Genomic DNA, 27,308 nt, shown 5'->3' on the forward strand with positions numbered 1-27,308 from the left:
GTCTGCCTCTGCCTCCCAAGTGCTGGGATAAAAGGTAAGCATCACCACTGCCTGGCTTTCTACTTTGAGACAGCCTCTTACTGAGTCTAGAGTCCAGTGATTGGCTCTAGATTGCCTGGCCACCGTGACTCCAAAGGCCCTCCTGTGTCCCCATCCCAGTGATGGGGTCATAGATGGACCTGTCCAGCTGGGGATGAGAACACAGGCCCTCAGACCTGTGCAGCAAGCACTTTACCCCTGGAGCCATCTCTCCAGCCCCGAAAGAATCTTCAGGCCAACTTCTGACCATGGATGGAGTTGGGACAGGAAAGCCAACTTTACTTTATTGGAACAGAATATGGCTCAGAGTTGCAGGGAAGGGTGTGGCCATCTGAGAGACATGGAAAAGAACTCATAGCATCACCCAGCAGTGGCCCTAAACAAAGAGCTTTACTGGGGCTCCCGCATGGTGATTTTCTCTAAATCACTTTAAATCCCAGTAAAAATATTAACAGATTTTTTTTGTTTTTGTTGTAAGGCATAAGATTAGTTAAATGAAAAATTGGGGACTGGGGATGTATAGCTCAGGGCAGAGGGCTTGCCTAGCGTGTACCAGGCCATGGCTTTGCTTCCCATCCAGAGTATGGGGTAACGTATAGCACAATGAATACGGAAGCTCAGAGGAAGGGGATTTTGGGATCAGCCTGAATGACTGTCAGTTAAATGGGGAGTAATAAATTGTTAACGAGCCAACACCAAACTGTGTAATGGCATTCTATGCACATATGTTCGGATGTGTGCCCGTGCATGGGCCTGGGGAGGCCAGAGATCTCGCTCGGATGCTCTCCTCCATTGTTTCCCACCTTGTGTTTTTGAGTCAGGGTCTTACTCTGACCCTGGAGCTTGCCAATTCACTACACTGATACGTGCCATCACGCCTGGCTCTTATGTGGGTGCCGGGGATCCGATCCCAGGCCCTCACGCTTACGCAGTGGCACTTTTACCAGTTGAGCCATCTCCCAGACTCTGCAACGGTTTTGAAATTTTTAAGCAAGTTATATATTTACACAGAATGAATTCCAAGGTACAGTGGAAAAAAACAGATATAAAAGTGGGTATGTAATAAGTCACTATATTCATTAAAGCCATGGAAAAAAACAAAACGACGCTGAAAACCATTGTTTCCTATGTCAGCTATCTGCTGCTGCTTTGGGAGGAAAGTTCCCCCTTAAGCATAAGTGATTGAAATAATTTTTCCATTTGCATGTGCCAGGAATCCAAGCACACCGGCTGGCATCTTTAGCTCAGGTCCTTATGCAGTCAGGCTGTGGATCCATCTGAAGGTTCAGCCAGTGCAGGGTGGGTGTTTCCAAGCTCCCTCATAGGGTGTTGTTGTCCAGCACAGACCTCTCGCGTGTCTCTCTCCATGGTGGCCTCACGGAGTCTCAGATGACGTCCCAAAAGGTGGGAGATTCAAGACAGAGCAAGGGGCAGCAGCCAAGACAGAAGCAGTGCTCTTTCTGACGCATCCTAAGAAGTGACATTCCTGTTCTGCTCATGAGCAGCTGAGCCACACAGTGGCTGTATCACAGGTCAAGGAGTACACAAGGCCATCGATATTAGAGATGGGGTCACCAGGGACCACCTCGGAGAACACCCACCATTCCAGAGACACCAGAAGCACTTAGTATGGGCTGTCCGCAATGAAGAGAAGTGTGCAGAAGAGGAACAGTTTTTCAGTGGATATACGTGTGTACGTTTCACACCTCAGGTGATGTGTACCTTAGTCAACAGTACATCACATTTACTTTAGATTTAAAATCTAAAACGATAATGAAAAGGTTAGCATTATAGGGGCTGGAGAGCTGTCTCAGTGGTTTAGAGCATTTGCTGTTCTAGCAGAGGACTCAAGGTCAGTTCCCAGCACCCACATGGCAACTCATAACCACCCATAACCCTAGTTCTTTTACTTTTGTTTGTTGTTGTTGTTGTTGGTTTTTTTGTTTTGTTTTGTTTTTTGGTTTTTGTTTTGTTTTGTTTTGAGATAGGGTTTCTCTGTGTAACAGTCCTAGCTGTCCTGGAACTTGTTCTGTAGACCAGGCTGGCCTCGAACTCAGAGATTTGCCAGCTTCTGTCTTCTAAGTGTTGAGATTAAAGGTGTGCACCACCACTGCCCAGTCCATAACCCTAGTTCTACGAGATCCAAAGCCTTCCTCTGGCCTCCACAGGCACCGGGAACTTTAAAATGCATTCTTAGTTAAAGAGAGAGAGTAACATTTTTAATAGAAAAGCTAAAAGCGAAAAAAATGAAAACAATTCTATTTAAATAAGTTATTATCAAATACCATAAATATCTGTTTCAAGGAAAGAGAGCTTTATTATGTAAACATAAAACATTTATAACTGTTACTTAATAATACAGGTACATTCTGAGAGATGTGCTTTAGTGGTTCTGTTGTGTATTTCAGCAAAGATGCCTGGGAAGTCACTAGCGATACCATGTTATGGGGCCACCCTCAGATAGAATGGGGTCCTTCAAAGGCTATATAGCACACAACTACACACACACACTACAGTTCCTGTCTATAGCACAAAGCACAAACTCGTGTGCATGTGTGTTATACAGATGCACATGGAGGCCAGAGAGAGCTGCCAAGTGTCTACTTCTATTGTTCTATGCTCCCTTTGTCTTTTGAGATAGGATCTCCCCATGAACCTGAAGCTCACGGTGTCAAACACGCCCCAGAGGGTCTGTCTTGCTCTCCAGAACTGAGATTATAAGCGCATCTCACTGCACCTGGCTTTAATGTGAGTGCTGAGAAGACTCGGGTCTCTTGTCTGTTCAGCCGGCACAAATACAAACTCAAGAGTCTTCACAGTCTGGTCCCTCACAGATGCAGCCTTGTCATCCCATCCCATGAACTCTATCTACATAGTCGATGTTCTGAATTTTATTAACATGCCAGGCTCTGGAGGTAAATATAACAAGCATGGTACCAGGCACATAACAGACTTTCACCAAACTCCACCCTCAGGCCAAGGCTGCTTTTCTTTGAATTGCCCCCATGGGTTGCCCTGCTCCCCTCTCCCTCATCCAGCTCCAAGTCAAATTCCTTCCAAGGCTAACTCGGATGTCACTGTCACCATGAAGTAGTCCCCACAGCGGTCAGTGCCTCTTTTCTCCCAGTTGAAGTCAACTGTAACCCTTCAGTCACTTTATTGCCATCTGAATCAAACTCTCTACAACTCCTGGACCATCAGCACTAACATCACCTGAGCCCTCATCAGAAACAGACTCCTGGGCCCTTACATAGTAAAGAGCAAGAGTCTAAATGTTAACAAGATATTGGTCATTTATATGCACATTTAAGTTTGAGAAACACCAGTTCAAAACTGTCAGGCCTGGGGCTGCAGAGATCAGTGATTGATAGCCCTAGCTGCTCTTAAAGAAACACATTCATGTAGATGGAAATTTCTGTCCTGCCCAGTCCCAAAGAAACACAGAGGCATATGTTAATTATAAACTGTTTGATCTATTAGCTCAGGCTTATTATTAACTAGCTCATACTATTTAATTAACCCATAATTCTTATCTACGTTTAGTCCTGTGGCTTGGTACTTTTTCTCAGTAAGGCATTCTCATCTTGCTTCCTGTGTCCGGCTGGTGACTGACTCTCTGCCTTTCCTCTTCCCAGAATTCTTAGTCTGGTCTCCCTGCCTATACTTCCTGCCTGGCTACCGGCTAATAAGTGTTTTATTAAAGCACTACAAGCGGCAAATCTTTACAGTGTACAGGAGCATTCTCCCACAGCACATTCACTTCACACGGTGGCTGACAAACCATCTAGGACTCCAGGGACCTCCTGCCCTCTTCTGGCCTCAGCTGGCCCCAGGCCTGCCGGAACTGTAATACTTCCTGTAACTTTCTTCCAGCTCTATGCCCAGGGCCCAGCATAAGACTCCACGCTAATGGTGAGCATGGTGGCACACAACTGTAGCCCTGATATTTGAGAGGCTGAGGAAGATCGTTAGGCATTGTGGCTAGTTTGTAATCCCAGTCCTGGGGAGACAGAGAGAGGAGGATCCCTGGCTCACTGGCCAGGCCACACAGTTTAGTAGGTAAGCTCAAGGCCAATGAGAGACTGTCTCAAAGAAGGATGGTGTTCCTGAGGAGGACACCTAAAGTCTTCACACACACCCATACACAAACATGCATGCGTAGACACAAACATGCACAAACATGCATAAAACAAGATAGTAACACATTCACAAACGCCGGATAGTCTGTCTGGTACAGATTTGCTGGCTCATTTGCAGATGTCCCACTATCCACAAAGGCACAAGAATGAGTCTGTGTCAGGGTTTTTGTTTTTAAATTTGCTAAGAGCAGTGAAGGGTATAGATCAAAATATCTAGGGTGGGTTTTGCATTATACTTTTCTGTTTTCTTTTCTATTTTCCCTTTAATTAAATACAAAAACATGTAGTAAGACAAAGCCACTTTTTTATATGTGCCCACGCTCTGTGTCCGGTCCTGTGCATGCCAGCCTTGCCTTCTACAAGAGGGAAGCTGGAACCCCAAAGCAAGAGGCCACTGCACAGAGGGTGACTGAGGCTCTGACCTATGACTCAAGGCTGCCTCTAAGATTACTTCCTGTCACTGTGTGTGATGGCTAATCTTGGCCACAGCTGGAATCAACTAACACCCAAGCAACTGGCCATGCCTGGGAGGGGTTTTCTTGACTGGATCATTAGGGGTGGGAAGACCCACCCTAAATCTGGATCATTTGAGGCAGGGAGACCCATCCCAAGGCTGAACCACACTTTCTGTCCACATAAACGCATAGGGAAGAAGCAGCTTTTGCTTTAGGCTTACTGCCCTCACTCTAGCCCCAGTCTCTCCATATATTCTTCCATTCCATCAGCTGTTCCTTTAGGGAGCCCTAGACACTACGATAAACACACTGACACATACAACTGAAAGGAGAAAGGTTTATTAGGCTCGTAATCTGAGGGGACAGTACATTGCTGCGGGAAGTCAAGGTGGCAGGCACCTGAAGCAGCTGGTCACGATACCCACGGTCAAGAGCAATGGCGCTCAGCCTGCTCTCTCTCTCATGTGATCTAGGGCCCAGCTCATGAAATGATGCCACCCACATTCAGATGGCTCTTCTCACCTCAATTAAGAAAATCCTGAAATCTAGAACATTCCTCATTGAGACTCCTTTCTCAGGTGACTATATGTGTCAAACAAACAATTAAAACTAACAATCACAGCTGTGTATTCTCCTACCTGGCCAGTCACTCCAAACCCAGAAGAATGTAGCCAATGAAAGGTCACCTGAGCCTCCAGCCTGGCATCTGGGGAGTCACTATTCTCAGCTAACGTATTTCTTTCCCTTTTCTGAGACAGAGTCTCGGTATGTAGCCTTGGTTGGTCTGGAGCTATATGTACTCCAGGATGATCTCAAAATCACAGAGATCGCCTCTCTAGGGGCGGGTGGGATAGTTCTGGCCCTCAGCTACTTTTAACAGCAACAGGGACCTCTCAAGGACAAAGCATTCAGAACTGCTCATGTTGCACCGTCTCCCCCTGGTGGCCAGTTTTGGAAATGAAAATTGGCTTGATGAGCTACATTTTAAATGCTCCCTTTCCTTCAGTTCCTCCCTTCTTTGGGTGTGCAAGAGATTGAATCCAGGTCTTCATGTGCCACACACACACTGCTACTGCCCTGCACTCCCAGACCCACTCAGATTTAAACCACTGAGGACTCAGATACACATAACCAGGACCTGAGCCAACTAAAGTACTTCAGCAGACACAGAGGCAGAGGCAGCCATGGATCTTCATCTCCTGGTTCTTTCCTTGCTTGCCGCTTCAAGCCTAACGATGGAGATGGACACTGTTTATCAGCGCTGCCTTTCCTTTCCCTCTGCCCCATCCACTTCCCAGAGCTGCAGTACAGTGGTCATGGGCCCTTGGTGTGGCCTAGCACGGAGAAGCCGTAGGCACCTCTACCGTCGGCACTGGTATTTTGGAGCGTCGGGCAGCAGTGCTGATGCTCACTTCGAGATAGCCGAGGGCGGCAACAGCAGCCTTCAGCTGCGGGGCTCCACATCTCCAGTCACTGTGCAGCTTCCTGGCTCCTCCAGGAAGAAGGAGACGCTCACCAAGATATCTAGAACAGGGAACGGGGTACACGACATCAGGTTTAAGGCCCCGAAGCACAGCAGGGGCCTCTAACATCCCCACAGAGGCAAGCCGCAGGGAAAGGAAGGCAGCATGGGAGCTAATGGAAACCAGTACCTGGCACAAAGCTTTGGCATTCGTCTTCTGAAATTTGGTCCCAGGCCTTAGGCAGTGCTTGGATGCCGGCCAAGTCTCCCCAGTGGATGGAGGAGAGGAGGTACTTTCTCTTCAGGTACCTTCCCAGAAGTTAAGGATGACTCAAAAAATAAAAAATAGAAAAGGAAACCTGTTGGGGAGAAGTGTAGAAAGCTAGAGTGGCGGCACAGCCATTGGTACACCTTCCCAGGTGGGCGGGGCTTACCGTGCACCTGTACTAGCACCTGTACTAGCACAACCTGATGCTACTAAGAGGACCCAGATGTCACAGGCTGAGGATGGACCAGACAGGAAAGCAAAGTGACCTGAAAGATAGAACTCAGTGGCAGTTCTGGTCAGCTGTAGTGGCCCATGCCTTACTCTAGTACTCAGGAACAGAGTTCAAGGCCAGCCTGGTCTACAGAGCTAGTTCCAGCATAGTCAGGGCCAAACAGAGAACCCAAAATGTAGTGAAAACAAAAACACCTCAGTGGCAGTTCAGATGGACACACCACGGGCAGAAACAGAAACAAAAGCACGGCGCAGAGGAACTATGGTGTCCTGGCGCGCGGCTACAGTAAAAGGTGGTTGAAAGGTGACTTGAGCCAGAAGAAAGGCAGCAATGGAGGACAAGGCGGGGATTCTGAGCCTTCCCCAGCGGTAACAGAAGAGCTGACAACCTCCAGATGAACACAACTAGATCTCCTGAAGATGACAGTCTGGTCCTTAACCACAGGCAGCTCAAAGAGAGAATCTGTCGGAAGAGGATACAGGATTAAGAGTCTGTGTCCTGGGGCTGGCAAGATGGCTCACTGGGTAAAAGTGTTTGCTCAAATCTGATGACCAGAACTTCATCCGGGGAGTCACATGGTGGAAGGGGAGAACCAATTCTGCCAAATTATCCTCTGACCTCTACATGAATGCTGGTCAGCATGGCCTTAGCCACACTATTCTGCTTAAAACCGTCTCAGAACGTTCATCTCAGAATAATAGCCAAAACCTTCAAGATCCTTCTCAAAAACCAAGCCCCGCCCCCCATCACTATCCTCATACCCTGCCCTCAATACACAGGCCTCACGGCTATTTCCTACATACGCCACGCATGCTCCCACCCAGCCCTTTCCACTCAATGTACCCTCTGCCTGGACCATTCCACTCCCACATACTCACATGGCTCATTCCTTCACTCTTCAAATCTTGGCTTAAATGTCATAACCATCACTGCCTCCCGGGTGTCTGCCCTGACACTGTTAAAACCACAACCCCAAGCCGGGCTGAACACACCTCTAATCCTAGCACTCGGGAGGCAGAAGCAGGCAGATCTCTGAGACAGAGGCCAGGACAGCCAGGACTACACAGAGAAACGCTGTCTTGAAAACTAAAACAAACGAACCAATCCCAGCCCCACCTTCCTACCAGCCGTTTCTGCTCTAATCCTAGCACTCGTCATCGGACACTATATACTTGCCCTCTCTCACGCCTGCCCCTCAACACTCACAGCAGGTCCTAGCAGGTGAACTGTAAGGAATGCCTATAAAAACCCAAATGCAGGAAGCAGCTAAGTCTGAGCACTGACAGAAAACTGCAGCAAACTGTACAGCCTGCTGACCTTGTGCAACCCGAGCCAGCAAAGGCTTCTAGGAGCAGCTCTGGGCGGCCTGGACCACACTCAAGGATATGAGCTTCGATAATGTCTGTCGATGTCTTGCAGCCACTCCAACATGTCAGCCACAGAGGGGCTCACAACTGAGGGCTGCAGGACAGCATCCATGTCAAGCGCAGCCGAGTGCTGCTCGTAGGTCTGAAACACCCGCTCCACATGGCTGCTGACGGTGTCGCGAACCCTGAGGAGGGTGGCTCTGTGGGGAAAATGGGATGTCAGGCAGTGTCACAGAAGAGGGAGGAGGTAAGGCTTATCTACCCACTACTGGCTCTGGAGGATCTTAGAGTGCGCCCAAACCCTCAGACACGCGGAGAAGTGGGCTACCATTGAACCACACCCCAGTGCCACTTTGCAAATTCTTTTTAATTAAGCATGGGGGAAGGGTGTACACATGCCACGGCACATGTGTGGAGGTCTGGGAACTACTGTGCGGTATCCATCTCACCTTTCTGTGGACTCAAGGTACTGAACGCAGGTCATCAGGTTAGCATAGCAAGTACCTTCACCCAGAGAACCATCTTGACTGCCCTCGTTTGGACAGTTCTTGAATGACAATGTGGGCTGGAGTGCACAGACTGCTGCGGAAAGTGAGTTCTTTCCCCTGTGCATAAAGTCTCCTTTGCTCACTGTGTCTCCACAGAACAGGACGACATATACAGCAAACACAGAGTCAGTGTATCAGTGAATGGTCATTAGAAAGGTAAATTCGACCATGTGTACAAAGAGGCAGTGGTGGTGGCATCAAATGCCTTTAATCCCAGCACTGGGGAGGCAGAAGCAGGGGGATCTCTGTTAGTTTGAGGCCAGCCTGGTCTACAGAGCAAGTTCCAGGACAGTCAGGACTACTTTCCGTCTAGGTCTAGGCGGGTTTGGGAGGTGGGGGTAGACAGGACACAAGGACCCAAAAAGAGGGAAAAAAGAAAGGGTGCTGGGATGAAAATTGTGTACCACCAGCTGCTTAGTTTACGAGGCTAAGGCAGACTCCCAGGATCCATCACCAAGACAAAGGCTGTAACTTCTCAAAGGACAAAGCATTCCCTAGCCCAGATCTCTGGCCCTAAAAAGCCCGACAGATTTACAGTATAAAAAAAACAAGAAACAATCCAAAACCCACAAGTCTATGAGCCTAGCTTATAGACGGTGACCAACAGCAATAAACAGAAAACAAAGTATCAGTGTAACATTTGTGCTATGCTTGGGGGGGGGCTATTTCAGCTATACATGTATCCATCTGTGTCAGCTATACATCTGTGTGCAGAACCGGGTGGTGCTGAAAAGCCCCAGCTAGAGTGGCAGGCACACTTCAGAATCCCAGCTCTGTTCCTCACTGGCTGTGTGATCAGAACAATTAATTTGACGGAAAGTACGAACAGGGTTAGCCCAGAGGTGTATAAGGTAATGCACATAGAACCCTTAGTTCTGGCACTTACTAGCCCTAAAATATACCAAAGTCAACTACAGAAGAAGGCTACACTCTCTCCAGTCCCCTCCTTTCTGCTTTTCTAATTTCTTTTGTTTATTTAGTTTGTTTAGGATTACTTATTTTTATTTTATTTATTTATTTATTTTGGATTTTCTTTGGTTTTTTTTTTTTTTTTTTTTTTCGAGACAGGGTTTCTCTGTGGTTTTGGAGCCTGTCCTGGAACTAGCTCTTGTAGACCAGGCTGGTCTCGAACTCACAGAGATCTGCCTGCCTCTGCCTCCCAAGTGCTGGGATTAAAGGCGTGCGCCACCACCGCCTAGCCTTTATTTTGGATTTTCGAGACAGGGTTTCTCCGTAGCTTTTGGTTCCTGTCCTGGAACTAGCTCTTGTAGACCAGGCTGGCCTCGAACTCACAGAGATCCACCTGCCTCTGCCTCCTGAGTGCTGGGATTAAAGGCGTGCACCACCACCGCCCGGCTACTTATTTTTATTTTATTCATTTATTTTTGAGACAGGGTTTCTCTGTGAGCCCTGATCTCGAACTCAGCGATCTGGCTTGCCTCTGCCTCCTGACTGCTCAGACTAAAGACATGTGCCTGACCTGCTTTTCTTTTTCTTTCTTTTCTTTCTTTCTTTTTTTTTTTTTTTTTTTTGAGACAAGGTCTATAATGTAGCTTAGGTTGGCCTTAAACTCAACGATCCTTCAAAGTGACTCCCCTGAATGACCACTCCCACCCTGCTTTTGTAACTTTTGTACCTCCCATGGGGCTGGGATGCCATGAAGCATTAAGATCTTTCCGCCAAGAAAAGGGGGCCATGGAGTCTCTTACAGCCTGTCAGCTAGCTTGTCCAGGGCAATGTCGCCAGCTTCCAGTTGCTTGCGCCTCAGCCGCTCCTGTAAGTCCGGGAAGGGATGAAGGGCAGGCACATCCTCGAAGCGCACGTTCTGGGCAGCCTGGAGCTGCTCTGCCAGGTTGCTGAGAGAGGAGAGAAGGGGCGAGCAGTCCTGCAGAGTGCTCTGCCATAGGCCCTGCTGCTGCTCCACCACGGGGAAGCACTTCCTCAGGATCTCCTGCATGGCCAGCAAGGACTGGTCTTGAGCCATCTTCTGGGAAGACAAAACCAAGAGTCAGGGTACCAGAAGGGGAGGGCCTGGGTCAAGGGTGAGTCACATCTGACCTCATAAGAAGGCCAGCTTTTGGTCTTCAAATAGTCCTAAGGCAATGCAGAAAGGTAGGGAGGTGTTGGGGGACGTGGAAAAGAACATGGGCTCCCATCCTGGAAGCTGGTTGGTGGCTCTGGTCAACAACAAAGTGAGAATTTCAGCAGCACAATTACCAGTTGCTTAAGGCCTTCCTCCCCGCCAGGTGTAAACCTTCAATCTTCTAGAAATCCCGCTCCAGGGAAAGGAAGGTACCCCTGGTATAACCATAGCAGCTCCTGGTTTCACCTTTTAGCTTATAATATCGTCCAAGGCATCTCAGAAGCCACCTCCCTTCCTTCTCTTATCAAAGAGAAGACAGAGAAGGGAATAACAGGTGTTTCTTTTTCTTTTTTTAAAGAAACCTTCTTGACATGCATCTTAAAAGCCACCAAAGTTAGTATACATGATTAACGTTAACAATCAATGATTGACTCTCCCTTAGAAGCCCACACCCACTTGGCTATGTCTTGCTTTCTGAGATTCTTTGAACTGCTGGCAAGTGTCTTTTATTTTCTCTCTAGGTACCTCTCTCTTAACCCTGTATTAAAAAGAACTTTAGGCTGGACATTGTGGCATGCACCTTTAATCCTAGCACTGAGGAGACAAGAGATAGGCAGATCTCTGAGTTCGAGGCAACCTGGTCTACAAAGAGAGTTCCAGGCCAGCCAGTCAGCCAGTGTTACACGGTGAGTTCCTACTCAAGTGTGTGTGTGTGTGTGTGTGTGTGTGTGTGTGTGTGAGAGAGAGAGAGAGAGAGAGAGAGAGAGAGAGAGAGAGAGAGAGAGAGAGAGAGAGAGAGGAGAGAGAGAGAGACTGAACTGGCTAGACCTGAATCCTTTTTATTGTCAAAGTCACCGACTGAGCTGCAGTCCCTAAAAGTTCTGGGGAGCACCACACGCTGCTAAGGGTGGGAGGGTGAAGCTGTGTCTCTGTCTTGTCACCGCTGAGACTCAAGAGTGGAGAGTCTGGGGTCCTCTTACCAGCTCTCTCTGTGGAAGGACTCTTGCTTCTCACCTCAGGAAGAGGGTCCTGGAAGTCTTCAGAAGAGGTTTCTTCAGGACAGTGAAATCTTCCGCCTTAGACTGCGAGTCCCCTGGAGCCTGGCTCTCCTCGAAGCCGTGCGTCTGGAGCCAGTGTCTCGTCGCCTCTCTTTGAGCTTGTCGTGCCAGCCGTGTCCCTAAACCAACAGGAAAACCTAAATCCTGGCTAGTCAAAACTGAGTGGACGCCAAGAGCCACACTGCTTTTAGCACTGTCTGCACATGCTCAAACGCAAACCCTACAGTCTAATTCCACTTAGTGCGATTCGGAAGTCGCGAAAAGAAGGCGTAGGCCGCAATGACTTCTGGGCATTGAAGTCCTCTATGAGAATTGGTGGAGGGACGGAGAAGGAGCTTTGTTGTGATTGGGCGTTGTGAGAAGCGTCCCAAGACAGTGACTTGTTATTGGCCATCCTGTATTCGTTGAGTTTAAATTGGGTGGCGGTTAGTGGAGGAGCTGCGAGATTTCCTGCGTCTGTGTTTCGGGTCTTGCAGGTACGCGTCCGCAGTTTCCAGCCTCCAGCGACTGAACTCCCGCCGCTTCGCGCACGTCCCCTTTCCCCGTCTCAGCCGCCGAACCCGGCTGCTCGGTCCTTCGCTCGACGCAGCCCTCACCCCGGCGCCATGGCTCCCAGGAAGGGCTGCAGCCGCCGCTCCAAGACCAACGCGCTGCGGAGCCGCAAGCTCGCCTCCTTCCTGAAGGACTTCGACCGCGAGGGTAAGGAGCGGATTCGCGGCCCTCGCGAATTTCGGGCGGGTTGGGGCGCGGTGGCTACGGCTTTGCCCTCTTGCTGACAACGGGAATCCGTCGGCTTTGACCTCTTTGCAGTGCTAGTTCGAACCAAGCAGATCGAGTCCGACAGACAGAACCTTCTCAAGGAGGTGGAAAACTTATACAACATCGAGATCCTTCGACTCCCCAAGGCTCTGCGCGAGATGAACTGGCTCGACTACTTTGGTAAGAGCGGCTAACATCTTCCCGGTGGCCAACTAGTGCTTGTCTTGAAAGCTTTCTGCAGCAACTCGTTCTTAATGAAGCCTACCATAACCACCCGTGGAAAATTGCCGGCTGTCATGACTTATAATCGAATGGCAGGGCCCTAGAAAGGGAGCTGACTTGAAGTACCCATCAGATGAACATTCTTATTAGGATAGCGCGCCTCACGTTCACAGCCGAGTGGGAAAGCATTAGCAGACATATGTCAGAGGTCGGTAGGATGATGGGGGCCTTAAGGGAGAGAAGAGACAGCGCAGCGCCTTCAAGTCCGGAGGCTCTCAGGGGTTGAGGGAGAGTGTTGCACACTGACCTAGTCTAAGCTAGCCTACCTGCCAATAGGCAAGAACGGGGGGCACTAGGCCTTACGGAGGAGGGAGAGAGTTGCAAGGCCAAGGCACAGCATCCTCTCTGTCTCTCTCTCTCTCTGTCCAAGGAGAGGGTTGGGGAGACACACCCATATTTAGGGGAGGAGGGGTTGTGATCTAAATCCACCCTATTGCTCAGTCTCACCCGGGACTGTCATCCAGCCCATGGGTAGGCAAACCTTTTCTCTTAATAGACCAGGTAACAAATATTGTAGATTTCTGGAACTGGATTTCTGTTATAGTTCCAAAGGAGTCATGATGAATTTTATTTCTGGGCACACAGAATGTCAATTTCACATAATTTTCACACATCAGGAAATACTTGTGTATACGCAGACTTTTGAAAATGAATGAATAAATTGAGAAAAAAATGATTTGATTTTTGTCAAAGCTCAATTAGGACAGTATCCTCAAACAGCTCTTTCGTATGGAAATCGCCAGTTTAAAAATGAGCAAATCACTTGTGAACTGCAAAGACGGGTGGTTTTCTGACCAGAGAAAAATCCCACCCCATTCCCACACTTGTTAGACTTCAGTGCAACGTGGAAGCATTGTTCTCTCTCATCCATTAGGTGGCTGTCACTCGCTCCCTTTTCCTCACCACCGATAGCTGCCGGTGTGTCTCTTTCTTCCTGGGTGGAAGTGCGTGTTTTTTTTACTCACAGGAGCCATGATTCTTCTGATACACCGTATTAACCCATGTGCTCGTTCATTTCTACAAAGTTAAACATTAGTCACTATACTGGGTACTAAAGATGCAGTAAGAAATAAAGCAGACACTGTCTCCACACTAGAAGCTTATAGGTTAGTGGAGAAGGGTCTTTTAAAAATCCATATAGAGCTGGGTGATGGTGGCATATGCCTGGTCTACAGAGTAAGCTCCGGGACAGCCAGGGCTACAGAGAAAAACTGTCTCGGGGGTGGGGTTGGGGATTATATAGAATTAGAATTTTAAATACTACAAAAAAAGATGGGAGTAGTAACCAGTAAGTACAAATTAATCATAATAGCAAGCCAGTTTGGGTTTTGTTTTTTTTTGTTTGTTTGTTTGTTTGTTTTTTGGTTTTTCGAGACAGAGTTTCTCTGTGGTTTTGGAGCCTGTCCTAGAACTAGCTCTTGTAGACCAGGCTGGTCTCGAACTCACAGAGATCCGCCTGCCTCTGCCTCCCAAGTGCTGGGACTAAAGGCGTGCGCCACCACCGCCCAGCATGGGTTTTGTTTTTGAGACAGGGTCCCTTTGTGGCCTTGGCTTTCATGGACTTCTCTTAGGTAGACCAAAGTGGCCTTGAACACACTTGAGATCTACCTGCCTCTGACTCCCGAGTTCTGGTATTCAAGGCGTGTGCCACATGCCATACAGTAGACCAGTTTTAGCATGATAAGGTTAGGATACAGAGAGAGGCTTTACTCAGGCTCACATATTTAGAGGCAGAGTCTATTTGGACCCCTGGCACATTCTGTTTATAAGGCCCAAGATCTTCACTTTATACATAGGAAGGACACAGGAGGCTTTCTAATTAGAGGAGCTAACCTAAGTTCTCATTCTACATCTGGATCTAACAAAGATCTTTTTAGTCTGACATTTACTGTGCCAGGTTCTTACCAGGACTGAAGGACATCATCTCTGGAATCCAGTTCAGGCAGGAGCAGACAACCGAATAGCTTCAGCAGCTTTGAGTGCTTGCTATGCTATGTACGCATGTGCTTACACTTTGAAGCAGTCTATTAGAGTAGAAAAATTAACGGTTTGAGTGCGGAATTTGAGCTGAGCTTTAAAGAATGAGTAGAGGGCTGGAGAGATGGCTCAGCGGTTAAGAGCACTGCCTGCTCTTCCAAAGGTCCTGAGTTCAATTCCCAGCAACCACATGGTGGCTCGCAACCATCTGTAATGAGGTCTGGTGCCCTCTTCTGGCCTGCAGGCATACACACAGACAGAATATTGTATACATAATAAATAAATAAATAAATAAATAAATAAATAAATAAATAAATAAAAGAATGAGTAGAAATTTGTAGGGTACAGAGAAGTACTGAGCAGAAGGAGTGCTTTGTATCAAAGCACTGGGTCGTGGGGACAGCTGCACATTTGGGGACAACAGGAACTCTGGGGACACAGATGGAGAATAACTACAGCAGTGAGGGTCAAACTGGAAGAAAGATTGTGAAAGGCAGTGCTAGGCCCAAGGCTTTACCGATCAGTTTGAGGAAGATTTGGACAGTGCTGGGAAAGACAATTCATCATTCAGACCCAATAGTAACTAAATATGATGTTCTTTTTCAAGCCCTTGGAGGAAACAAACAGGCCCTGGAGGAAGCAGCAACAGTAAGTGAACCATATTGTTTTTGAGTTGGTTAGTTTGTAAGTTTAACCTGTCATAAAAATCCAGCTATTGGATGTGTACTGTAGAAAAGGTTTCCTCGGGACATCGTTTGTGTCAACTGAAAAAATATAGTTGTGTCAAGATACTGCATACATGGAGTCCAAATAGATATCAATCCTTAAAAATGAGTGTTCTGTGTGCCACCCCTGCCCCCTGCATCTCTAACTTCCTCATCTTGGGTTGCAACCAACCATGGGTCAGAAATATTAAAAAAAAATAGATTGCATCCACACTGAATATGTACATACTTACTCTAAGTCCACAGCATAGCAACTGTCTATATAGTATTTACCTGGTGTTAAGTGTTTTGATTTGTTTAGAGAGAGTTTGAAATATATAGCACTTGTTTACATTATATGCGAATACTATTCCATTTTCTTTGCATTTTGATTTCCTGAAACAGTCTCACCCAGACTGGCCTAGAACTCATGATCCTCTTGCCGACCTCTCCAGTCCCTTCTCCCTAACCCCTTAAAATGTCATAAAGCTACAGAAATAAGACTATTATATCGGAATATTTGGCCTTTTAAGCTGTGCAGCTCTGTGGTTACAATGGTGAGATTCCTTTGCTAGTCACAACAAGCACTGTTCAACCTTCCCAAGTTTGTGTCAATGAAGCGATATACAGAAAATCCTCAGACAGCACTGGGTGGGGTTCTGTTTGCCTCAGATTGGAGCTCAGAGCTCCTCCTGTGGAAGGAAGGGCTAAAAGTCAGCTGATGGCCAATGGCCAACAGTCGGTCAGTCATACCTCTACCTCCATACACCCTCACTCAGGGTTTGAGAGCTACGGGGGGGCGGGGGGCACAGCAGAAGGGCATGGGAGTCATGGCCTATCCTCAACACCTTGCCATGACATCTGGTAGGAAAGTTTGTGTTTTTCTTTTCCTTCTGAAAGATGAATAATGCTAGTTTATGAAATAAACTGGTAACAGATTAGTTTATAAACATATGGATAAACAGATTAACATGGAGTTTGTGGGCAGTGAGGAGGGTATGGCTTAGAGTAAGGACTTAAAAATAGGGATCATTGGAGGGAAAGGTGATGCAAACTGTGAGGGGCTGAGAAAACATCCCAAGGAGAGCAAAGATTCTCCTGTTACACAAGCAGTGAGGATGAATTTGTCAATCCTAAATCATCAAATCATCAGAGGAATCTGGTCCTTTTTGACAGCTTCCTTGTGGTCCTTTATCCTGAAGTTTGTTGGGGAAGTGGAGAGCATTAGAGCTTAAGTTTCTTTAACTCTTTTAGACTCAGCTGAGTGTGGTGATGCACGTCCTCAATCCCAGTATTTGGGAGGCAGTGGCAGGGGAATCTCTGACTTCGAAGCCAGCCTGGTCTACAGAGCAAGTTCTAGGACAGCCAGGACTACACAGAAAAATCCTTTCTCGGGGGAAAAAAAATGTATTATGCTGTGCCCTAGCCTAGGAGACTGGGAAACAGATTGAAGACTCAGTCACTTCCAGGCACAGCCCTTTCCTTATCTTCTCCTACCAAAAGTGATTTTCTTCTTCAGACACCAGTCACATCTATGATGGCCAGCAGCCAGGTTACTCTTAGCCACCATGTTGACAGCACAGCAGTAGAATGTTTCTGTCCTTCCAGAAAGTTCTATTGGACAGAGTTGGAAACTAGTCCAGCACTGGCCTTCACAGAGTCTCTAAACATGATAAAATCATATATAAGCAGTAAGCACACACACTTGACTGTGTTCTTGTAAGAAAGTTTATCATAGTTTGTATGAGTTCATCAAAATTGGAATCTTGGATTGAAAGGATACAGTGACTAAAGGGTTCAGTCTCCACTGAGTAGCGGATGTCCATTAGCTTCAGAAGTTAAAGATAATTAGGAGCCAGTTGTTGAAGTGTTCGGGGATGTGTGCTATAGAAGGGTGGAGACAAGCGAATCGAGCCAGAAGCCGTACAGCAGCCTTAGTCCACGTTCTCTCGTTATAATGAATCCCATGACTCATCTTACTTAGCCCCTGCAGAGACCCAGATTTAATGTTTCAAAACATTCCAGCTGAATCGTGCTCATTAGCTAGTATGTCTCTCATTTTAGATTAGTCAGATGTGCAGAACTGCAAATAAACCTTGTACTACAGTGCGGGAGATCCAACACTGCCACGCCAAATTGAAGGAATTCCGGTTTAGCTTTGATTTGAAATCCAGGGGAGAAATGATAGTGTGGCCCCAAAGTTCCTAGCTAGGTTTATTGGGGCTCTCAAAACCACTATGTGTCCAGGCTTACCTTGAACATGTTGATCCTCCTGCTTCAGCATCTCAAACATTGCAGTTACAGATTTGGTGATTCCCTAAGAAGACTTGTGACAATGACTTATCACAAGAACACCAAGCAGAATGAGCAGGGTAAAATATACAAATGTCAAAGTTCACGAGGAGCCAAGCAGACATGGTGGCACACACTTTTAATCCAAGCACTCAGGACGCAGAAGTAGGTGGATCTCTGGAGATAAGGGCTAGCCTGGCCTACATATTGAGGACAGTCAGGTCTACATAGAGTGACCCCGACTTAACAAAACCAAACCAAAGGAAGCCAGGTATAAGTGACCAGGTGTCCCCTTCCAGTGGAGATGCAGAACGAGCTAAATTCAATGTAGGTGAATTGTTTTCTTAGCAGAAACGGTCATTCAAGGCTCCATATAGAATTTTACAAGAGCTAGTCACGTGGGCATCCTCTGCCTAGCAGAGAAACACAGGTAATAACGTGTAAACTATATTTAGGTGCACTAAGTTTAAGCACAGAGAGCTATTGTTAGCAGGAATGAGGAATCCTGAATTCCTTGTTCTCAGAAGCCAGCAAGGTCCAACCTCACGGTCAGGCCTGCAGTGGTAACTCTTGCACTATGTCCATGGTCTGCCACTAGTAGTGAGTTCAGAGCCTGCCAGCCGTTACTAGAGATGGTAGAAAGTTGACAGGAATTCTAGACATCACTAATCTGTTAAGAGAACTGTTTCCTACTGAGCGTAGACAGCCTCAGAATTCTCCTGATGACTTCCGCGCTCCCTACCAGTCTGTCAATCCCGTGTCAGTCATGCTTCATGGGACTTTAGTGTCCCCTGAAGAAAGGACTCACTATGAGCCCAGTCTCTTGGCTGTGTAGGAAGACCCTGTCTCAAACAAACCAACACCACCAATATGCAAGTAAAACTGAAAAAGTGTATGTATGCACGCACATACATAAACATACATACATACATATGAACACAACCAAATCTATAAACTTCCTTTAATCCTAATCAGAAACAATAAATTAACCCTGTCATTCCTCAAGAGACAAGAAAACAGAACAAGGAAAGAACACATAGCCAAAAGCAAGTTTTTGGCAAGGTCTTGGCTTGGGTCTTGAGTTGTGTGGTAGGTTTATAATTAGTTTGTACCTTAATTTATTGTTTCTGGCTCTTTGTCACAGACTGATGTAGACATCACAGAAATAAACAAGTTAACAGCTGAAGCTATTAAGACACCTTTGAAATCTGTCAAAAGTGAGTTCTTTTGTATAATTTTATTTGTATATGTTTATGGTATGTGTGTGCATGTGTGTGGAGGCAGAGGCTGACCTTGGATGTTTGTCACTTTAGTGAACTCAGAGCTTGCCTCTTCAGTGAGTCTAGCTGGCCAGCTTGCCACATGCCCAGTCTCTACCCCAGAGGGCTGGGGTTACAGGTGGCCTTTTCCCTGAGTTCTGGGTGTCTAAACTCCCTTCCTCACGTGTGCATGGCAAGCCCGTTATCCACTGATCATCTCCTAAGACCTTTGGTGGTCTGACTCAGAGCCTTTGCGTAACACAAAAGGGCCTGGAACTGGCTAGCCTCTTACCTCAGTGCTAGAATTAGAGGCATGTGCCAGCATGCCTGGTGTGAGTGCATTTCCAAGCCCCTCCAAGGCTACAGAGAAACCCTGTCTCAAAAACACAACCCGCCTCCCCATAAAGACAAAAGCTACTAGCTATTACATTGGTATTTGTAATTATCTTAGAACAAGGAGTACAGGGATGTTTGTTTTTTTGTTTTTGGAGACAAGGATTCTCTGTGTAACAGCCCTAGCTGTCCTGAACTCACTCTGTAAACCAGGCTGGTTTGAATTCACAGAGATCTGCCTGCCTCTGCCTCCCGAGTGCTGGGATTAAAGGCCGTGCGCCACCACCACCTGGCACTAGGGTTGTTTAAAATGGATGATTCCAGTGGAAATAGCAAAGTCTCATATTTAAGGGGCTCTTACGTGGAAGGCAGAGCTATGGAATCCCCTGAGCCAGACAGGTTCTGGCAGAAGTAACCCTAAAACTATTTGTTACAGAGCGGAAGGTGATCCGGGTGGATGAAGTGATAGTGGAAGAAGAAGAAGAAGAAGAAAGCCATAGGAATCTTCGGTCTGCAAGAGTAAGCCGACAGGGATTACACAAGTGCAGAGGATGTGGGACAAGGCTGGAGGGATGGTTTGGCTGCTCTTGCAGAGGGCCTAATGCCTGTCGTGGCTCACTTCTGTATGTAACTCCAGTTTCAAGGGAACTGACTTCTGGCCTCCACGGCCCCCAGGCACGCTTGTAGCACACATGCATACATTCAGGCACAACACCTGTACAGATTAATTTTTTTTAATGTGGAATACATTGTTACTCTGGCAGAGTTCACAACTGGAAGACCGCACTTTACATGTCAGAGAGCTCGTCACTGGAGACACAAGTGTGAAGTTTGTGGATCAGGAAGAGACCAGATAATGAGTGCCCCAGTATACCAAGAAGTACACCAAGCTTGAGTTTCCATTCTGTCAGTTAGGCAATAGTAAGAGCTGTCAACATTTCAAAACTATTCAGAATAAATGGAAGAAGGAAAAGGAAGGAAGGGACATAGTCAGGACAGCCTGAAGTAAATGCCTATTAACAAAAAAGTGGGGATGATTCTGGGGTGAGTTTATAAAGAAAAAGTGAGCTTGGTTGGCCTAAGAAAGAAGCCAGAAGTGGTAAATGCTTTCTAGACTAGACAGCTGTCCAGTGACTGGAGGAGCCCTGAGAAGGCAGAGCCGCTGGTTAAGGTTCTCAGGAGCACCGTCAACTGCCTGCCCTGCTGAGTTAAGTAGTTTTCAGGCTGTCAAGGCTAGGTGGGATCTCAGCCTAGAGCCCAGCCTGCTTGAGAGATGAGAAAGAGACACTGTGACCCCAGGGTCTTTAGACCAGGGGTCATCCAGGCAGGAAGGCTGCTGGAGAGCAAGCAGGTGGGGAGCTGCTGGTGTGCACTAGAGGGGAAAACTCCCACGGATGGCCAGGAAGAGAGACAGTGGGGTCATGTATGAGAGGCCACCGAGAGAATGGGACTCTATGTCAGGCACTGCCAGGACTCTAGAAGGTGAGGACACAGAGGAGTCCCTGGATTGGGCATATGAGGTGCCCTGAGTAATGGCCATAATGGTACTTTAAGGAAAGTAATGGGAGTAAGCCCACCTGACCAGCCAATTAGTGAGCTCCAGGTTCAATGAGCAAGCCTTTCTCAAACAATAAGGGGAGGAGCACTAGAGGAAAACACCCAGCATCCATCTCACCTCCACATATCCACTCATGTCTGAGTGTGTGTGTGTGTGTGTGTGTGTGTGTATACATACAAGATTTCCCTTTAATCTTAGCCCACATCTTCTATTTCAAAGTCCTAAAATGCTGCATATTGTAATTACTGAATTCTCTACAGTGGCCCTTGTGAATTTGGTCTGGGTTTTGAGACAGTCTTACTGTGTAGCCCAGGTTGGCCTTGAACTCACTGTCCTTCTGCCTCAGTCTTCGGTGCTGGGATTCCCAGCATTGTGCCTCTGCGCTCAACTGCAGTGGTTCTTCCTATGTGGAGTTTTCCTTTCAAAAGCCAGTTCTCCTTCCCCTCTGTTTTTATCTTTCTTCTCTCCTTTGCGAGGTTCTGTGTGACTTCAGGTTTGTTTGCTTGTCCCTTCAGGTCAAAAGATGCCCTCCATCCAAGAAGAGAACCCAGTCCACACAAAGAAGGAGCAGGAGCAAAAGGTGATGATTCCCTGAGACAGATGTGCTGGTTGTTTTTGTTAGAGAACTCCATTTAGTGTGGTAGAAGTAGACACACAGAGAGGGCTCTGGGGAATGAGGGGATAGCAGCTAAAGCTACCTGATGTGGGCACTGGGAATTTGGGTCCTCTGAACAGCAGGAAGTTCTCTTAACTATAGAATTGCCTACCCAACCCCCAAATTAGTTTCTTGATATACCCTCCTGGTCCTGCTTTGTTAAGAATCTCCATGGGCTCAAACGGGTCTTGCAGACTTCACTGTAAACCCTTTGTGGGGAAGGGGAAAACAGCTTAAGGGATTGGGCCCTGTACTGCCTGTCTCTAAAGGAGGGCAGGCCATGTCCTGGCAAACACATTAGCCAACTGCCCAGAGAGAACGAGTTACTTTCATGGTCCACAGGCTCTTCCATCCTGCTGGGAAGTCCCATGCTGCCACAGGCTGTTGAATTCAGTCTGTCTGCACCTCTCTGTGTGGTCTTGTGGAAGTTCTTTACTGTGATGAGCTTCTGTGGCTGTAAATAGATAGGAATAGTGCTCCCCTCCCAGGCAACTCAGAGGGTCCCATAGCATGGCAGGGGCGGGGCAGCATCTGACATGACCACTTGCCTCTGTGGCTGCTGCCATCCTTGCACCTTGACTTGACACCCCCACCCCCCTATTGCTGTTTCTTCCCTGCAGGTTAAGCCATGATTTTGTGACACCAGCTATGAGCAGGCTGGAGCCATCTTTGGTGAAACCAACCCCAGGCATAACACCTAGGTTTGATTCCAGGTGAGTACCGAGAGCAGCCCTGGCATATAAGTGATGCTCCTGAATCTTTGGGCTGAACTTCCCACCAGCGGCCCCTCCCTGACCCTGATGAGAGGGAGCGAGCACTGGTCTGTCATAATTAGAAGGCCTGTGCTTTTAGCCTTCTGACTCTGGTTGGATGGTTTTGGAAGCTGAGTAGTTGCTTATCCCTGTATTCTTGGAAAGTTACTGTGAAGGCCAAGGGGTGGTAGGATGGTAGCGGGCGCTGCTAATCCCAGCTCTTAGTGAGGATGGTGAGTGCTCCAAGGGAGGACACTCACAGTCAGAGCTGTGCTCCAGGCTGCTTGTGTGTGCTGCGTGTACTGCGTGTACTGTGTGTACTGCGTGTACTGCGTGTACTGCGTGCTCCTGCTGCTCTCGTGTAGACAGAAATAAGGAAGCCGAGCAGTAGCTTCAGGGAGCAGAGCAAGGAGGAGTTATCTCGATGAGGAAGACTTTTCACTTTTTTATTAATTGATTGTTCAAGGCAAGGTTTCTGTGTAGCCCTGTTTGTCCTGGAACTAGCTCTGTAGACCAGACTGACGTTGAACTCATAGATCTGCCTGCTTCTGCTGGGATTAAAGGCGTGTGCTACCACCGGCTGCCAACTTTCCATTTTAATTCCCACTCCACTGTTTCCAGTGACAGCTATTTAACGTCATTTTGGAAGAAATACATATCAGAGTTCTGAGTAGAGGAGGATGGTCTCAGGGATTAGTGTGATGTCCTGGAATCACCATCCTTTGACCTTGGAGAGTGCCTCGGGATGGAAGCTCTTAGCTACCCCTAGAAGCACAGGAACCAGTATGGTTCTGGTTCTGTGGATGGGTGGGTGATGGGCACCTGTACGGAGCTTTGGCCTTTAGTTTGCATGGGTACAAGTTGACTTTTGCTGGATGTATGTTTGATAATTGCAGCCTCCTTTCTCCAGCTGTGTTTAGTCATTACAGCTTGAGAAATGTTTTCCCTAAATTTAGAATTTGCCTTCTTAGAAGCGTGTGATTTGAAAACTACAGCTTGAGACCAGATGGGGTTGGAAGAGCTTGTTGTGAGGGTGTCATTATTCAGTCTGCCAAGCCACCTTCACAGAGTTTTCCAACTTTTAGGGTTTTCAAGACCCCAGGCCTGCGCACTCCAGCAGCCAGGGAGCAGATTTACAACATCTCCATCAATGGCAGCCCTCTCGCTGACAGCAAAGAGATCTCCCTCACTGTGCCTGTGGGGGGTGGTGCAGTAAGTAGCGCCCTGGGAAGCCAGGCCCCAGTATGCTGCACAGCGAAGCCTCTTTCCCTAGTTGTGTCCCCACACCTGCTTCAGAGGCCCTGAAGATTCCCCTCAGTGGGTGGGTCCTACTCACCACACCGCCTCAGCTCAGAACCCGGTGCTCTCTCCCAGGGGCAGGGCCCAGCTGGGAGGACCCGTGCCCAGCCCTGGGTTCCATCTGTCCCTCAGCTGTCTTCTGCTACCCTTGAGAAGCAGCTCAGTGGTAGTGGGTGTGGAATGCTGCCGTCTGTGGTGTGGACAGAAAGGGCTATTAGAGGGGGCACAGAAGAAGGCACAGCAGGGGTCTGGAGACATCATGAAACAGGCTGGCCCGGCTTCTCAGTGCTGCAAGGAGCAGTTGCCAGCCTGCATGAGGGGAGGGCAACTGACTGCAGTTTTGTCTGTGTGGCATTGTACTAATGTAACCCAGCCAGTGGTCTGCTGATAGCATTAACTGTGCCATTGTCCCCGAGTCTTTAACACACTGGTACCACCCACCTACACTGTCTTTTCTCCATCCGAGCTGTCTTCTGTCACCGCATGCAGACTATTAAGGGGACCTTGAGTACCCTGGCTGCTGGTAGAGCTTCCAGTCTAGAACATGCCATCTGACCCTTTCTCCCTCCATACAGAGCTTGCGGTTATTGGCCAGTGACTTGCAGAGGGTTGATATTGCTCAGCTGAATCCAGAGGCCCTAGGGAACATTAAGAAGCTCTCGGTGAGTCCTGGGTTTGTCTGCATGTGGAGGAGCTTGCCCTTGACACTGGCCTCTGTGGGACTTAGCAGAGCACAGCCCAGCTCTCTTGATTGTTCCACTGTCGACACTGTTCCATTTTCTGTCTTGGTTTAAATTCTCAGAGGACTAGCCCGCCTACAGCCCAGTCAGCCGTGGTTGGCTGTGGGCGGGAGCTTGGAGTACAGGCATGTCTGCTGGAGGCCCATCTTGTGTACCTAAGGAATGGAACAAGCCCTGAGCTAAGATCCTAAATAAGTACTAAGGTGTCATAGACGCCTGTGACAGCCATTCCCCAGCATAAGTACTTACTTCACTGTCTCACTTAAGAAATGAGTCTCCCATTAGTCTCTGTTTAGTTTACAGAACAAATAAAGAACAGAAGGAAGAGTCACTCAGATCTAGGCCTGGGAAGCTGGAGGGCTGGCTCAGTGATGAGGAGTGCTTGCTCTTGCAGAGGGCCCAAGTTGCCTCCCAGCAAACATTGCAGTTCACAGCCACCTGCAACTCCAGTTCCTGGGGATCTAGTGCTCTCTGCTGGCCTCTGTAGACACTAGACACATTCACACACAGAAAAATAAAAATAAATCAGTCTTTAAAAGCAATCCTTGCTTGGGTAGACTAAGAGCTGACTGGACTGGCATGCGAGGCACGTCTTGAAATGATCTCTCTCCTTTTTAGACCCGCCTTGCCCAGATCTGCAGCAGCATACGGACTGGCAAATGAGAAGACACCAGAGCAGCACAGGTGGCAGCAGGACTGTGGTGGCAGAACACGCACATCTGTCCTCTTCCCCTCTTCCTATGGGGTGCTGGATGTCGGGTTTCACCTGCTGACCATGGAGTGGTGCTTTCTGTCTATCTCTGTTTGTCAAAGGCCATGTGTTGGTGTGACAGCTCCATGTCTTGCTGCACACCTCTACTTGGATAGGGAACACAAGCCTAGTTAAAGGCTTTGTGTGCCTGGTGCAGAGTGGCTGAGCCGTCTGTATTCATGGTCCCACCAAGTCTGTAGACTGCTTGGAACATTGTCCTGGAGCGCTTACCAGAGGGCCTGTGTGACTTGTGCCCAGGGCGGGGCAGACCATGCAGAGCAGCGGTCCTGTGCTCCCTGCTAGTGCAGGTGCACAGCGCTCTCTGTTAGTCTGTTGCTATTTCAGCCGTCTATAGGCGGAGGTGTTTCAAGTTTTCTTTTCTACTGCTGGGGCTCTCATACATGTTGTTTCTGAGCAGTGGCATTTTAGCTGATTTGTCCTACTGAGAGATCGCTGTTTTCAATAAACGTTGATTTGCTTTGGTTTTTAAATCAGTCCTCAGCCTGTCTGTTGTCTCCAGCTGTGCCGCACTCACTCAGGTGGTTTGGGAGCTGTGGCTCCTGGAGTGGGCAGCCCTGGACAGCTGCCTTCTCAGGAGTGTGGAAACCTTTCCTATGGACAGAAGCACTGACCTCCAAAAGGGACCCCAAGATCCAGGGCTGTGGTAGCTCAGGCCAGCTGTGTTCCCCCCTCTGTGTCTCAGGAGCTAAGGAGGATGAGCTGAAAGACAGTACAGTAAACCAGTGTGGGGCTTGGCCAAGAGGGACAGGGCACCCATTGTCATTCTTCTTGCTCACTCCATGGTCCTGGGCTCAGGCAGGGCTCTGCCTTCCTCCAGCTCTCCACAGTGATGCTGCATGGATGCTGGTGGCAGAGGACTCTGAGAAAGAACTGGAGTCATCGCTGGGCTTGCTGGGTGTGCACTTTATAAGAGAAGCCGCCTCTGGTCAGTGGTAGAATTTGGAAGAGAGAAGTAACAGCCTAGATTAACCACACCTGAGGCTTCCAGCTGGCCCTTCCATCTCTCAGTGTCGAGCCTACCCTCGGGGATTGAGTGGAATTCCACACTGGCCAGAGCCAGCTCTACTGTGGTGGCCTCCATTTCCAGCCCTGGCAGAATAGACTCAGTTGAACAAAATGCAGAGTACACAGTAGGTGTTTCAGCCACACTAGTCCCTCCTCCTAAGGAAGACAGTTCCCTCATCTCAGTGTTTGAAAAAACGGACTGGATGATGTGAAACAAATTGCATCCTCGGTGTTTGGCTTAGTTTAGCAGTAATTTTTGCTTTTCTGATTTTATTTTTATGCATATGAGTGCTTTGCCTATGTTATATGTCTGTGCACCACATGTGTGCAGTGCCCTCAGATCCCATGAGACCGGGATTACAGGCAGTTGTGAGCCACTGTGTGGGTGCTGGAAATTGAACCCTGGTCCTTTGGGAGAGCAACCAGTGCTCTTAATTGCTAAGTCATCTCTCCAGTCCCTTGAATGACATATTTTTTAAAACAGGAAGATACCACAAAGACTGCTAGCCCCCAGAAATAAGGCATGGCAGCCTAGACCCTAGTCAATCAGAGGTGAGACATGACTTTCTAGTTCAAAGCAGCCCCAGAGGTGACATTTTCCCCTGACCTACTTCATCCCTCTGGATAGTTTGTACCAGAGCTGCTCAGGGTGAAAGGGCAGATGCACCGTGGTGTCCTCCCTCAAGACTCCAGAGAACTAATAAAGTTCCTCTGACTCCTCCGGAGGCCCTGGGATTTTGAGGAGCCCCTTGCTGGACAGATCTGCATGTCTTGCCTTGAGACTAGGTCACCCTGTGAAGTAGTTCATTAGTGAGAGAGGGCATCAAAGCATTGTTCTTTGAAAGCCAGAAGCAAATGTCCTCTCAAGGTAATTAAAGGCCCATCTCGAATAAGTAGGGAATCCTATTCCACACAGGGCTTCCAGCTTCAGGGTGTTCCCCAGTGAAAAGCAAAGCAAATTTCTGTCAGTGTCCACCTTCTAAGTCTGCCCACCTTTTAACACACTGTGATGGTTGTTCACCTAAAAGTCAGTGTAACACACACTCAAGGAATATAAGTAAGTAAAACAATTTACTAGGCGTGGCGGTACCAACCTCTAATTCCGGAATGTGAGGGTTGAAGGCAGGGGGATCAACCCCTGCACTATCTTATCAAATGTGTGCAGCCCACGCTCAATGCCTACAATTCCTCGTGTGACATTATAATGCCAAGAACCGTCAGAATGGAGGCATAGACTCACTATGGACACACCCCAAATGAACTGCAAAGG

The 27,308-nt window shown here is 48.0% G+C and overlaps 2 protein-coding genes across 2 annotated transcripts; one reads left to right on the top strand and one right to left on the bottom strand.

Moving 5' to 3' along the window:
• Positions 1-4,975: 4,975 nt before the first annotated feature.
• Airim (AFG2 interacting ribosome maturation factor) lies at positions 4,976-11,876 on the bottom strand. The gene is given in 5 exon segments (XM_057785270.1): positions 4,976-6,157; positions 6,286-6,404; positions 7,971-8,162; positions 10,220-10,497; positions 11,608-11,876. Coding segments are annotated over 4 exon segments (666 nt in total). The 5' UTR covers positions 10,495-10,497; positions 11,608-11,876; the 3' UTR covers positions 4,976-6,077.
• A 204-nt stretch (positions 11,877-12,080) lies between these two features.
• Positions 12,081-25,446, top strand: Cdca8 (cell division cycle associated 8). Its single transcript, XM_057785268.1, has 10 exons — positions 12,081-12,350; positions 12,462-12,590; positions 15,277-15,317; positions 18,810-18,882; positions 19,694-19,776; positions 21,331-21,395; positions 22,091-22,183; positions 23,308-23,434; positions 24,097-24,183; positions 24,880-25,446. Exons 1-10 carry the CDS (start codon positions 12,257-12,259, stop codon positions 24,922-24,924), a joined length of 837 nt encoding a protein of 278 aa, XP_057641251.1. The 5' UTR covers positions 12,081-12,256; the 3' UTR covers positions 24,925-25,446.
• The last annotated feature ends 1,862 nt before the right edge of the window (positions 25,447-27,308 follow it).

This window comes from Chionomys nivalis, chromosome 11 (assembly GCF_950005125.1).
Source record: "Chionomys nivalis chromosome 11, mChiNiv1.1, whole genome shotgun sequence".
Classification (NCBI taxonomy): Eukaryota; Metazoa; Chordata; class Mammalia; order Rodentia; family Cricetidae; genus Chionomys; species Chionomys nivalis.